This window comes from Ictidomys tridecemlineatus, chromosome 10 (assembly GCF_052094955.1).
Source record: "Ictidomys tridecemlineatus isolate mIctTri1 chromosome 10, mIctTri1.hap1, whole genome shotgun sequence".
In the NCBI taxonomy this organism is placed as follows: domain Eukaryota; kingdom Metazoa; phylum Chordata; class Mammalia; order Rodentia; family Sciuridae; genus Ictidomys; species Ictidomys tridecemlineatus.
The window spans coordinates 50,394,413-50,408,851 of NC_135486.1; the positions used below are offsets into that span (position 1 = coordinate 50,394,413).

The window sequence follows — 14,439 nt, forward strand, 5'->3', positions numbered from 1 at the left end:
GGAGCAGCTATGGCTGCCCCCTGGCCAGGCATGTGTAGATTGCTCCCCATGGGCCCACCAGGCCCAGCTTCCAGCATCCTTCCAGTAATGGAGCATGGTTGGTTTACTATTTGCTGTTTTGACACTGAAGAAAGGGAATAGAGTAATACAGTCGTACAGTCCCAGAATCTTGACCTCTACCATCATCTGGCTCTATCTTCCCATTTGGAAATGAACGTACTTTAACCTCAGGGGTAAAGTGACTTGGCTAAGGTTACAGCCCATTTAGGGCAGAACCCAGAAGGGAACTCTCAGTTCCCTTAATTCCCAGATCAGTGTTCTTCTTCCAGTACCAGGTGTTTCCATCAGACAACCCAACCTATTGTGTTTTATAGCAACATAAATTAAGAGTCCCAATGTGTCTACTTGATCTTGACAGTTGGGTGTACCGAGTATTCCTCCTTTCTCCTCAACTCATAATTGGATTTTGTGACATTGGTTTGTTTTGTATGTGGGCTAAAGAGAACGAGAAAATTGAACGACAAAAACAGGTAGGCATAGGATATTTGGCCAATCTCTATGCTGAAGGTAGCGCATAGCTTCAGGGAAGATGTTAATTACAGGGTTGTTCTAAATGCTTCATTTATTTATTCTATCTATTTATTATCTATCTATCTATCTATCTATTTATCTATCTCATCTAATTACTTCTGAGAGATGCTTTCTCTCTGAACAGGTTTCCATCCAAAAGGGCTCATACATACTTGTAGTCTTCATTCAGAGTTTTGAGACAGAGAACATGCTACACCTGGGTTGTGTGGCTCCAAACCACAGGACATGACAAGCCTGTTCACCTTTCCCTAAGTTGTAATGACTGTAACTCTCAAGCAAGGGGCGAAACAGTTGCTTCCCTCTCCCAGATTCTGAGTTGGGTGTCACCTTCTCTCCTGCCTTGACAGTTTTCATGTAGGGCCTGAAGGTCATGCATTTGCAGGACTGGCTTAACCTGCCACCCACCCCTTTAGAAGGTCTTTATAAATCATCAAGGAAGCCACACCCTTTCCCCCTGTGTCATAGTGTCATCTGACTCAGTGCAATGTTAAAGGACAGGTGATCCTGTGCAAGGTCATGTTCGAGGTCATGGTTGGCTTGTCACCAAGTGGTCAGTTGGGGTCTTATCACTCACATTGCCATTGTGTCATCACCAACCTCTCAGCCAATAGAGCTGGGGTGCTGTGTTCTCTGGTGGTCCCTCAGAGGCCCTTTCTAGCCTATCTGTGATCCCTGTGGTCCGTGGACATTCTCCTTCTGCACCCCTATTTCCTCTGACTCCCCTCTCTGCCAGCGGCACCTGTGACCCTCCCCTTGTGGAGGACAGTCAGATTTGCTGGTGGCTTCAATGTTTCTCAAATGGATGAAGAAGAAAGAAAAATTAAGCAAGTATCATTTCCTGTTTATACAGTCTCCAAGATAGAAACCCTGCTTTTGAGCACAACTAAAGATTTCCTGCCCTCACAATTAAGGAAAGAAAAGGCCCACATCATGAGATCTGGAAGAACAGCCGTGCTGGTGGGAAGGTGCCAACACACTGGGGCCTGGGCAGTGCTAGCCTACCTAGTGCACCTTAGACTCTGAGCTCCTGAGCATCTGATCTACCTTTGGAAGGCTTCACAGTCTGCCCAGGGGATGCCGGGTTCTCTGAGAACATCTGAGAGATGTTATGGGTGAAAGGCAGTGTTGGCAGAAGATGCTGGTGAGGAGTTGAGTTGGGGACGAGGTTCCCGAGGTGCAAAGGACGTGGACAGAAGGTTGATGCAGCTTGCTGTCAGGCTGAATAGGTTTAACCCTTTTCAGGGACCTCCCAGAAACTCTGCAAAATGAAGACCACCTCTGAGCCCAGCTCACCAGGATACATGTCCTGTCAGTCCAGTGACTTCTTTGATTTCCCATGTTGTGTTAGGCATGATATTCTGAATTTAGGCTGCAGAACCTCCCTCTGGTTTGTCTTATCCTGATTTGACCAGCCCTGCTCCAACTTACTGGGCCTCGGTTCCCTGCTCTGTAAAGGAGAGGTGTCATGGTTAGTGGTCCTCATAGCCGAATGGTCCGTAGACATCATTTCTTAGGCCTTGATTGGGTCAAGGACCCTGAATCATTAGCTCCCAAGTGATTTGAACAGGCAGCAGCATTTGGAAGCTTCAGGAAGCATCATCCAGGGCATCTCTCACATTCCATAGGTCTTCCTGTCTTTTTCCCTCATTATCCTTTTCCCAGATCCCATATTAAATAAAGTTCATCACCTTGTACAATTTGGTCCCACGTCTGTACCTTTAGCATGTCATTATTTCCTTCATTTGCATTTCTGTTTTCCAACAATCCATTATTTCTAATTTCTCTCCTCGTTCAGGAAGTTTTTTCATAATTTGCTTCTTACATACCAGATTCCCATTTGACTTGGGGCTTCCTGACATCCTCAAGATGATAGATATCTCTCACTAGGGTGGGGCGATCCTGACTGTGTTGCACAGAAAATGAACTCTCCTACTTGTTAGAGCTGTGAATTTTCTTTCCCCAATAAGAAGATGGATTCATGAATAGCTTCTCCCTTCCCAGCCAGACGTCCAGGGGACTGGAAGGGACCATAAGTGCTGTTGACCTTCAAGCTCTGTCTTCCATGGGGAACTGACAGGTGATGCCTAGTGCTCCCCTGTAAGCAGGTTTTCAAATGTAAGAACCCTGCTCTCTGATGATGATGAGATTGAGACCTGGATGGGGTTCCCGTGTCCCCTTTCTCCTTCAAATCCCACTGAAGTGATACCTGGTGCTTATCTTGGGACCCTCTGTTTCCTCTTGCTGTTCTTCTGTGTGTCAACATGCTTGGATGGATGCCCTCACCCGTGACACAGGCGTGTGCTCCTCTGTTTGAGCGGTGCTTTTCTCATCTGTAAAGCAAGGTGACTGGGCCCGTGACAGCAGAAGCCCCTTCTAGCTCTGGTGCTGTGGAGAAGCCCTGACAGCTTCAGAACTCCTCACTGCTCCGAGCCCTTCAGCAACAGTTACCCTGAGAGGCAATTTGAAGAGCGCTGCTTAGAAAAGCCCTTTCTTTGCAAAGAACGTTGGTGTCAAGTTCGTCTGGAGAAGCCATGCGTGCTCTTGGGTGATTCAGAGCTTACCAGACTCTCCTAGCCCTTTGTGTCTCTTTGGTTCCTATGATCAATGAATAATTTATTTACCCCTCAGCATCCCCACTTCCTGTTCTAGCTATTCTCTGCTCATTAGTGTCTGTACCCAGAGTGGGCAAGGGTGGAGGAGCAAGAGAAATGAAAAATCGCTGTCCTCAGACTTGTATATTGGTGGCAGGGGGTGGTTTTTAAACCCAGGGACAAGAAGTCAGGGTGATGACAGGGAAGTTCTGTCACTATCTGCTGAGATTCCTTTTGTGTGTGTCACCACCCTAGAGATGGCCGAGTGGCCAGATGTCAAGGGGCAGGAGCTGTTTGAAGCAGGCTGCAAGCTGACTGGTGGTCTCTTTTCTAAGCAACAGATGTGAAAGCGAGGGAAGAAGGAGCACTTGATTGTGAGCAAGAGTGGAGGTGATACGTCTCCGTGGAAGAGTTGACATTCGGCCAAGATGACACTGAATTCTTTTCCTTTGCATGTGCTATATTTACTTCCCTGATCAGGGGCAAGTGCAATTCCCCAGGGCCTCTGAGGCTTGTTTTCAGTGTAATTGGGATGTGAAGATGCTGCGATTTGTCTTTGAGGCTGTGCGTGGTGGCAGAGTCCCTGAAGGGAGGTGCCTAGGGAGGTGCCTGGGTAGCCGTGGCACCTGCTGGATGGCAAGTGGTCCAGCCCCACCGCAGGACAGACCTGCAGGGAGGGCAGGAGGTTCCCTTGTGAGGGAAGGCAACTCCTTGCCCATCAGTCATTTCCCTGGATAGCGCCTGCACTCCACCGTGTGTGATCAAGCTGGGAACCGTCCCCTTCGTCCTTCCCCTGCTGGCCTCTCCGGATTCTCTGCTTTTATTCCTTGTGCTTTCCTTGTCCTGTGCACCCAGGTGCAATGCCCTGAGGCACCTCTGGAGAACTCTTCTAGTGAACAATCAAGATTTTGTCTGTATTTTTCCAGCCTTTGCTTCTAGCCCAGCCACCAGCCCAGCCCAGGCCCCAAAGGAAGCCAGAAACCACCAGCCCCGTAACTAACCCAGGGATGAGGTGTGAGTGGAAAATGTTGCTAAGAGCACAAACTCCACAGGCATGTCCTCTGCGCAGGCAGCTGGATTCCAGGGTCTATTTTGAGCACTGCTGCGTCTTGCAAAGGAAGGATGGCCGGCACTTCAGAGATGCCACCTGTCCCCATGACACATTTCCTTTTTTTTCCTCTCGTGTTCTTTGTTATGTTCTAACTCCTTAGCATCTCTGTCATATGATGGGGATTCTGACCACATCCCCAGATTCCCTAAAGCTTGCAGGTTCCCATTGGTAGTTAAAAGAAAAATAAATGTGTTTTTATTATGAGAATCCTGGGGTGGTGTTCTTTGTCCAGCAAGGTAAAGAAGAGGTGTCATCTGTACATCACATGTGATTAGGATGATGAGCTCTTCCTGCTGTTCCTTCTTTCTGTTGTGTCTCTCCTCTCCTTCTGTCTCCACTGAAGATGCATAATTGATGAGGGAAAAGCAACTGAATTGTCTCTGTGAAACTAGCGGAAGCTGAAGGTCTCTTCCTCCTGCGTCTTTGCATTTCTGTTCGGGGCACTCTTTATCCAGAGGTCTGCTCACTTTGGTGAGCTTGTGAACCACCAGGAAACATGGACATTCAGATGTTAACTCCTGCCCTGGGGATTCTGGTTTGGGAGAGCTGGTTATGTGTGGGTTGAATACAGAGAGATTTGCTCGGTAGCACTGTTTCACACACAGTACTGTTCTGTTCCAGGCTGTTGGATAGACATCCCCCAATAAGGGCTAGTATTGCTTAAACACTTACTTTATTGGGTACTATTCTAACTGTAGCAATTTGTTGAATACTGACTGTGTCTTGTTATTCAGGTACTACCACTACACCCATTCTTCAGATGGAAAAATGTAGGTACAGACAGCAAGATGGCTGAACCAGAACTGGTTCCAGGCAGGTGACCCAAAAGCATGGGTTGCCACTACACCTCTCTGTGATTGTTTCAAGAGATATATTTTTCAGGATATGGCTGGTAGTTTTGGTGTCTCATCATCTTAGAACCACACACAAATATCAGAGTAACTTTGATGACAGAAAACCTAAAGATGACTGGGTCTTCCATCTTGAGATAGAAAGCCTGACCCTGTGAGGTAAGAGGATAGTGAACTGGGCCAAGGAAAAGCCAGGATATTGTGAACTGAGGGTGCTCTGAGCTGCAAAGTGTTCTAAGAGAGCTCTTCAGGGAAGTTATTGTGGGGCTGGGGTGTAGCTCAGTGGTAGAGTGCTTGTCTGGCATGTGTGAGGCCCTGGGTTCCATCCCCCTGCCCCCGACATCTAAAAATACAAAATGTATTGTGGCTGAACATACAAGTCAAAGTATGGTCCTCCTCTGAGGTTCCAAAGGGTCTATCCTTTCTACCTGTGTCAGCCAGCTAAACCAGGCAGCTTGGATACCTCCACAGGTCTTCTGTGACCTTGGTGGCTGAGGAATGTGGGTATATACTTTAGTTTTAGTTCCCAAGGTTCTACTTGTTATTATCCCATGCCCACCAAAGATCCTGGGCCCTGAAGGAACAAAACAAGCTTTGCCCTGAAAGAGAAAGTCACCTAACAGAGAAACCAAAGGCAGTGTGAATAATTTCAGTCCCACAGAGTGGCTTTGATAACCACGCTGTTCCTGCGTTGGGCCCTGAAGGCCAGTCAGCTTGGCTGGAGTGACACGGGCAGGACAGAAGTGAGTCGTGGAGGCAAGTCCTGGGGCGTGGGTTTGGTGAGTGAGTGGAGAAAACTTGTCTTGGTGAAGGCCAGCCAGTCCTCTCCCTGTGGCCTGGACTTGGCACCTGGGAGAGAACTCAGACTAGGCCAAGCAATCCTGGGGGCTCCAGAACTGGGAGGTGGGTGTTGGCAGCAACCCTCGAGAATCTAGTGGGGTGTTTGAATTGTTGTGGAGGCTGAGTGACATTTGGGATCCCTTAGACAGAAAGCTCCATGAAGACGGGGCCAGAATCTGCTTTGTTTTCAGCCATGCTCTGGCCCCTAGCCAGACCCTGCAGGCTCAATATGCCAGTGGCCACTGAACCTATGGAAGAAATTAAGAATCTCTTGTGGTTAATTTCACATGCAAAGTGGTCGCTATGGAGATGGGCTACAGAATATCAGAGAGAACGGGAGTAGGACTGTTTGATGTCTGAGGGGCCTTTCAGCTCTCACAGTCGGCCTGGTGTACAGCAGATGTATTTGTTGAACTGAAACAAATTCTACAATTTTAAGGAAGAAGAGAAGAATCCCAGTAACACTTGCCCATTGAGCTTTGTCTTCCTCCATTCTTATTTCAGTATCTCCTGGCTGCAGTAAGTGATGACTGTCCTTCATCCTGCAGTTATGTGGCTCTTCTGGGCAGTCTTGTCTCTATTTGATAAATCTCTCTCTCTCTTTTTTTTTTTTTTTTCTCCTCTATTGCTCTGTAATGCTCAGCCACCGCCACTAGAGGGCCGAGGTTTTGCACAATGATGAGACCTCTCCAAATTCAGAAGTCTGGAGAAATCTGGAGAGGCCCAGGCAAAAGCTGATCCTGAAATCTTGCTCAAACAGCCAGTGTGTGAACAGCTGCTCTGAGCTAGCTCATGGGAGGACGATGGCTTCTGCACTTCCAATGCACCTTTGGTGGACAGTGGCTGAGGTCTTTGTGGGGTGGAGTAGGGCTGATGGAAACACTGGGTCCTGGTGAGAATGTCTGTGAGTGGTGGTGGGGGCTGCGGAGCAGTGACCACCAAGAAAGGCAGAGAAATACGCAGGAAGGAGTGACATCTTTTCCAAGAAAAACTGTATGTGGACGTTCAATTCTCCTTACCATGTTTGATCTGCCCCTTTTCTCTCCTCTTTCTGCTTTCCTCTTTACCTTGCCTCTCCTTGCTCTGTCACCCCTCCTGTGTTACTTTGGGAGATCTTGCTTGTTTTGAGGTCTGATCATTGATTGGTTACCCCAAAAGTAACTGACCCAGTTCTAGAAGGAAAATTCAGAAGGAGGTGATAGAGAGACTTGGTTTGGCCCACCTCTGCCCTTGCTCTTTGTTCAGCTCTGTACTGGATCGTTCGCTTGTGGCAGAGTCTGCTGTGGAAGATGCAAAGCCAACAATGCCCAGCATGTTCAACTGCTGTCAAGGTGGGGCTGCACTGCTCCCCCCATTATGCTCCCAAATGTGCCTGTTTCCAAAGTATGGAGATTAGTGAGGTTTAGGCCCTGATTCAATTTAGGGCATGTGTTAGTCAGCCTTTTGTTGCTATAACAAAGTACCCAAGATAAACAACTGAAGGGAAGAAAGGTTTATTTTGGCAATTCTTTTTAGAGATTCCAGTCTTTGATCTCTTGGTGCCATCCCCTTTGGCCCTGTGGTAGCCTGTCATGGAGGGAGCATGTGGTAGAAGAAGCTGCTCACTTTGTGGTGGCCAGGAAGCAGAGAGAGAGAGAGAGAGAGAGAGAGAGAGAGAGAGAGACAAGAAGGGGTTGGGGTCCCAACATTCCCTTGAAGAACATGCCCCCAATGACCTCACTTCCTCCCACTGGCTTCATCTCTTAAAGGTTCCATTATTTCCCAATAGTGCCACAGGCTGGCAACCAATCCAACACATGGGCCTTTGGGGGACACTCAAGATCTCATTCTGGAGGGCGCATGATGGCAGCATGGCCAGAAAATTTGTAAATATATTGTAATCTAGAAAACTAGAGAGAAGCACATCCTGAATCCGGACATTTCTACCACTCCCCATGCCATGCCCCTCCTGCCAGTGGAGGAATTTCTGTCATAGCTTGTTCTTTCTCCACTCATCCTTCCCTGAAGGAGTTAATAAGGACTGAAGTGGCCAAAGGGCAAGAAGCCACAGGGAGAGGCAAAAGAGAATCACAGACCATGTTTAATTCATGAATCAGATAATCTCTTGCCTTTGGCCGTGTGCAAGATATTTTTGGCCTGTGCTAGGTAGCCCTTTAGGGAAACCAGTTGTGCTTAGTTATATTCATGTTTATTGAGCACTCATTTGTCAGCTACTGTATACTGTATACTACTACCTGGTAGAGAATAAGATGAAAGTCTACTCTTCAGAGATCTCACAGTTTAAGATAATAACTTTAATATTAAAGACAGCAAAGGTCTACAGTGGAGCTTTAAATCAAGGTCACATGTTTTCTCTATGGTACTGAGCATTGAACCCAGGCACCTCATGCATGTGAGGCAAGTACTGTGCCATTGAGCTACAGTCCCATCCTGAGGTCACATATGATTGGGAGCATGACAAAGAAATGCATTTATATGAACATGTTGACACATTGAGACCAGGGGCAAAGATGGATTGATCCAAACTGTCAGGATGTGCTGGGCAGGACTCTTAGGTAGCCTGGCTGGGCTTGTCCATGGAGTGTGAACATGGAGTAGGGAATGTTGGGTGGTACAAGAATAACTGACCAACCCCTTACTTGGGCCTGGGGAGCTCGAGTGGGATTCGGGAAGGATAGAAGTTGAGTAAACAGTCTCTGGCAGGGACTGGGTTCTGGGTGTCTAAGGCTGTGGTGGGAAATTCTTACCCAACACCAAAGGTCATGAAGAAAACCAAGCAGTGAATTGGGTCAGAGCCCCGAGGAGAATGTGAAACTCAAAAACTTGGGAGAATATGTGTTAACTCCACTTTTGAAAGGATCAGAGGCTGGGAAAAGGGAGGGGCCCTTAGAGCCAAAAATTTATTTCTGGGTGACACAGAAGTGAATGGGAAGCAGGCTGGAAGCCAACAGGGTAGTGGGGCGGGGAAAAAGAGTGTCCCAGGAGAGGGACAGAGCATCCGCGGGTGGTCCCAGGTCAACATATCCCAGTCTGCAGGTCCAGGGGCTGGATGGGCCAGGTAGTTTGACAAATCAGATGAAAAGAGTTAAAAGGTAACTCTTTTGAGGTTTGGAAACTTTCTCCCTAAGGGGTAGTGATTTTGGAAGAGTTTTGTTGATGAATTCTATTCTGGGCATGTTGAATTTGAAATTCTGGAGGAAGCAGGGGAGGAACCTGGGAGTCTGAAGCTCAAGTAACAGTGAAGAGCTAGCGATGTCCAGGTAGGAGTCATGACATAGCAGTGGAACTGGTGGGAAAGGACGAGTTCACCAAAGAAAATTGTATAGCTTTGGCGGGGACGGGGTGGGTGGGGGGGGGGTGTCATGGATACCATCCATTCATTTACTGATTGATCAAATGTCTACTTTGCACTTGTATGGCAGTATGTCGTTGTTCTTCAGTTGTTTAGGAGCCAAAGGCTTGTTAGGGCTTGGGGAGAAGTGTGCATGTTGAGATGATTTTGAAGCTAGAGATGGGGGAACACATTTTGTAGTTGACCTTGGCCCAGTCACTTCTCCTGCTTCTGAAGGACATCTGGATAATAAAGATCAGAGATTAATAAGGGGTTATTAACCTTTTAGTACAGAGGAACCCTGCCCACCAGGAAGTAAGACTGGCTGAGGTTCTGCAGTCTGATTAGTAATTCTCTCTTTTTGGTGGGGGAGGAGTAAGGCTGCTCTGAGTTCTGCAAACATGAGCTCCAAGTACCTGTACAAAGTGCCCTTAGTGGGGACACAAATAGAAGACACAAAAGTTGTGACTTATCACAAGTTGTGAATGATCTGCTATCCTTTTTTTGAGGGGTACTGAGGATTAAATTCAGGGCACTCAACCACTGAGCCACATCCCCAGCCTTATTTTGTATTTTATTTAGAGACAGCGTCTCACTGAGTTGCTTAGCACCTCGCTCTTGCTGAGGCTGGCTTTGAACTCACGATCCTCCTGCCTCAGCCTCCCGAGCTGCTGGGATTACAGATGTGTGCCACCTCGCCTGGCAATCTACTGTCTTTTGTATCTAGAATTCTTTCCTTTCTGAACCCACAGACTCTGCAGCCAGCCCATAGCTGGTAGTTATTTCCTTGTTTATGGTGCTCACCAATTGTGCAAGGACGAGTAGTGGCCCTTTAAAGAGTTGGTGTCCTAATCCCTGGAACCTGTGAATGTGAGTGGCACGTCAAGGATCTTGAGAATGGGGACTTTATTCTGGATTATCTGGATGAACAATGTGATCATCAGGGTCTTTATTAGTGAAAGAGGGAGGCAGAAGATCCAGAGGAGGTTCGACGACTGAGGCAGAGGTTGGAGTGATGTGATTGCTTGCCTGGAAACACAAACAGGTCAGGGAATACAGGCAGCCTCTGAGAGCTGGGAAACGAAAGGGAACAGATTTTCCTCTGATGCTTCTAGAAGGAATGTAACCCTGACATCTTGATTTTAGCTCCATGAGACCCATTTTAGACTTCTGGCCTCCTGAACTGTGGGATAATAAGTTTGTGTAGCTTTAAGCCACTGAATTTGTAATAATCCATTATAGCAGCAATAGGAAACTAATACCGCAGTGTATACTTACTTTGTAACACAGAGTCTGCTGCATAATAGGGGCTGAATTTAATTTATAACATGAATGATGACTCCCATACTCAACCGTAACCCCCAAGGTGGGGTTCTCTGCAGTGCTTTTTGAAATTTATTTAGCTTCATTTGGATAGCTAGAAACTTGGAGGAAACTTTGCCCAAAGAAATCCCCAGGGGTCTCATTGTAGCTATATTCATACATGCACACAGCACAATTTGGTGGACTTCATTCCCCATTCCGCCTCCCGCTTTCTCTTGCCTCCTCCCACCCCCTCCACCCCCTTCTCTACTCTTGTTTTCCCTTATATTTTTTTCCATTTGCTTCCATTTTTATTTGGTGTTTCCAAATATTAAAAAAGACAAGCTCCTTGCACCAGTTATCTCAAATACACCATGCAGAGCAATTCAGTGTGTACTCTTCTCCCCTATATATTTTGTGAGATCCCCCTTTTAAAATCATCTTTGCATCCACATAGGCGAGAAAACATTTGACCCTTGACTTATTTCATGTCGCATGATGTTCTCCACTTTGCTATATAATTATAATGCACCAATTAAAAAAATAGATACAAGGGTGATCAGTAGAAGAGGAAGAGGATTAGTGGGAGAGAAGAGGGAAGGGAAAGGGGGAGTACTGGGGAATGAAATGGAGCAAATTATGTTATGTGCATGTATGAATATATTGCAATGAATCCGGCTATTATATATAATTATAATGACTAATAAAAACATAGAAAAGAAATACTCAGGGGCTCCTTCTCTGTCGATTGCAAAACAGCCAGTGCTCTGGTGCAGTTCATCAGATATGCTGTCTGCCTGGGCAGTATTTGCTCAGTGAAGACCGAATCCACTGCATTGACAACAGCTTGTTCTCTGCTGCTTTTTTATGCTTCCTGTTGCAGAATCCAAATTGAGGAGAATTCTTGCAAGTTTAAAGAGCCAGGTGGAATGACAACTGCACATAATTGTTGTCCCTAACAGAATCTAAATGGTCTTTGAAATAGCAGGAACCATGAGCAAGCAAGGTGTGGTTTTGTTTGAAAAAGCAGAAACCATGAGTAAGCAAGGTTTGGTTTTCGAGGGGTTCATGTGGATTGGTGGGTATTATGTACGGTTATCTACGGAGGTGCCCTCCCTTGGGCACCCAGTGTTATGTGTTGGGGGCAACAGCTGAAGCTCTGCGTCCTATCACCCAAACCATACCCTCACTGTAGCTTCTGAGTCTGGGAAGCCGCTTCCGGTGACTGGATGAGCTACTGCAGGCTAAAGCAGAAACTTCCCTGGGAAGCACTTTCAGGAGTGTGGGGCCAGGGCCCTCTGCCTAAGAAGCACTTTTCAACAGGGTAGAAGTTTCCCTGGGCTCAGACCAAGAAGGGAGGCCAACTGGGTACACACTTCCAGGAGGTTGAACAAAATTTGATTTTAAATACTCAGAGTTAGGGCTCTTGAGGCCAACATGTAAATTTATGGAAAAGAATATGCAAATAAGTACCAGAGCCAAATAGCCTGGCTCTGTTCCCTTACACAGGATAGCTGTCCCTGCCCCTCCTGCCCTTGTATTGAGTTCTGTTTTTGGCTCTGGGACTCTGGGGCTGTTGTGTTGGCACAACTTGGCGGAGGTTGGGGGGGGGGTGCTATGGGCAGTGGAAGGAAGGACAGTTCCAATTTAAACAGTCACAACAACAAAAGTTCTTTTAGCAAATTGGCATGCTGTTCATAAACAGCTTTCTGTTCACATGAGGACTTAGAGGCTCTATTAACTCGTTGGAAGGAAGACGTTAGGAGAGATTTGTTAGAACCCAACTCCTGAGATGATGATTGAGCAGACTCCTCCTCTCTTGTGGCACCCCCATTGTTGCTGATGGAATTCAGGCAGGTGGCTCCCAAGCCCAGGCTCAGAGCCCAAGTGTCCAGGCTTGATGTGGTCTTCTGGAGCAAGACCTTGGCTTTCTATGTGGATGTTTAGAGAGGGAGGCTCAGTTTCCCAGTGGACATGGGCAGGAATGGAAGTGAGAGGCAGAGAGAGGAGAGAGGAGAGGAGAGGAGAGAGGAGAGGAGAGGAGAGGAGAGGAGAGAGGAGAGGAGAGGAGAGGAGAGGGAGGAGAGGAGAAGAGGGAGGACAGGAGAGGAGAGGGAGGACAGGAGAGGAGAGGAGAGGGGAGGGAAGGTGAGAGGAGAGGAGAGGGGAGGGGAGGAGAGGGGAGGGGAGAGGAGAGGAGAAGAGAGGGAGGACAGGAGAGGAGAGGGAGGACAGGAGAGGAGAGGAGAGGGGAGGGGAGGTGAGAGGAGAGGAGAGGAGAGGAGAAGAGAGGGAGGACAGGAGAGGAGAGGGAGGACAGGAGTGGAGAGGGGAGGGGAGATGCGAGGGGAGGGGAGGGGAGAGGAGAGGAGAAGAGAGGGAGGAGAAGGGAGAAGAGAGGAGAGAGGAGAGGAGGGAGGACAGAGGTGGAAGAGGCAGAGAGGGAGAGGGAGAGGGAGAGAGCGAGAGCTTGTGCACATCTTCAAAACTGGTGAACCTGGAGCCGGTGCAGGGGGCAGCTGTGTCTATGAGGTGACTGGTCTGGTTGGAAGCAGTGAGTGACAGTAGAGTTAGAAAATCAGGGGGCAAAATCAGTACAATAGCTTTGGGGAGTATTTTCCCGATTATATGAATAATTTGCAAATAATATAGGACAGGGTAAGGAAACTGCCTAGGGCTCACCTCCAGTAACCTTCTGGTGACTTCATGTGTGTTTTACAGCCACACGTATGTACGATTTTACACAAATGAAATTATATGGAATTACACTGTGTGCTCTTTTTTGCTATCACTTTTCTTTTTAAATATTTATTTTTTAGTTTTCGGCGGACACAACATCTTTTGTTTGTATGTGGTGCTAAGGATCGAACCTGGGCCGCATGCAAGCCAGGCGAGCGCACTACCTCTTGAGCCACATCCCCAGCCCCTTGTCATCACTTTTAAGAAGTGATTTTAATTGCTTACCTATTCCCTCCAGCCATGGGCACTTGCCTTCCCTTCCCACCACTGTCCCCTTCAGCCTCAGAGTCACTGGTGTTAGTGGCCTGGTGTACAGCCTTCCTGTGTTTCTTCCTGTTCAAATAGTCAGATGCAAGCACAAATACCTTTTTGGAGCATGTCTTGGTTATGGCATTACATTTCTCTGCATCTTAACCTTTCTCACTGACCAAGTTAATTGGCACAGATCCAACTTAGGGCTGCATAATATTCTACAATTTGTATTTATCAGTGTTTATTCAATTATGTGCTTATTGATGGACATTTGTGTATTTCCAGTTTTTTTTTCCATCTCAAACAGTGTTTGAACATATGTCCTTACCTACTGATGCTTTTATTTTAGTGGGATAGGTCCTTCAAGAAGAGACTGCTGGGTGAAGGAGATTTTATATATACATATGTAATTCTTATATAATAGATATATGTATACATATACATACATCATAATATAATATCCATATACACATATGTATATATACATAATGCACACACACATATACATTATATATAATACAATATATATTTAATTTTTTTCATTAAAAATAGGTATTATCAGATTGCTTTCCAAGACTGTATCATTTTACATTGTATCAGCAATGGGTAGAAATTCTTTTCTCTGATTCTCCCATAGTAATTTAGTATAATAAAATGGGTTTGATGTAAAATACTATCTTATTATTACCTCCATTTACATTCCCTAACCTGTCGGTGAGTTTGAGAAACTTCCATGATGTTATTGAATGGTTGGATATTCTGGAGGAGCAGGAGTATTGGCTTAAGAAGTTCAAACTATGATTTCTGGGTTTGGGGGCCCTAGCAGATAAT

At 46.6% G+C, this 14,439-nt stretch overlaps 1 protein-coding gene across 4 annotated transcripts in view; it reads left to right on the top strand.

The window, feature by feature from the left end:
* Positions 1-14,439, top strand: part of Cnih3 (cornichon family AMPA receptor auxiliary protein 3) — a 111,792-nt gene that overhangs the window by 18,104 nt on the left and 79,249 nt on the right. The window contains exon 1 of one of the 4 annotated variants that reach the window (XM_078022907.1): positions 6,702-6,977. The exons of 2 other annotated variants lie outside the window; for them this stretch is intronic. In XM_078022907.1, coding sequence (XP_077879033.1) covers positions 6,777-6,977 — 201 coding nt within the window. In that variant the 5' untranslated portion in view covers positions 6,702-6,776. Of the gene's footprint in view, positions 1-6,701; positions 6,978-14,439 lie in introns of those variants that run through there. One more of the 4 variants, XM_040277330.2, reaches the window with a different exon arrangement.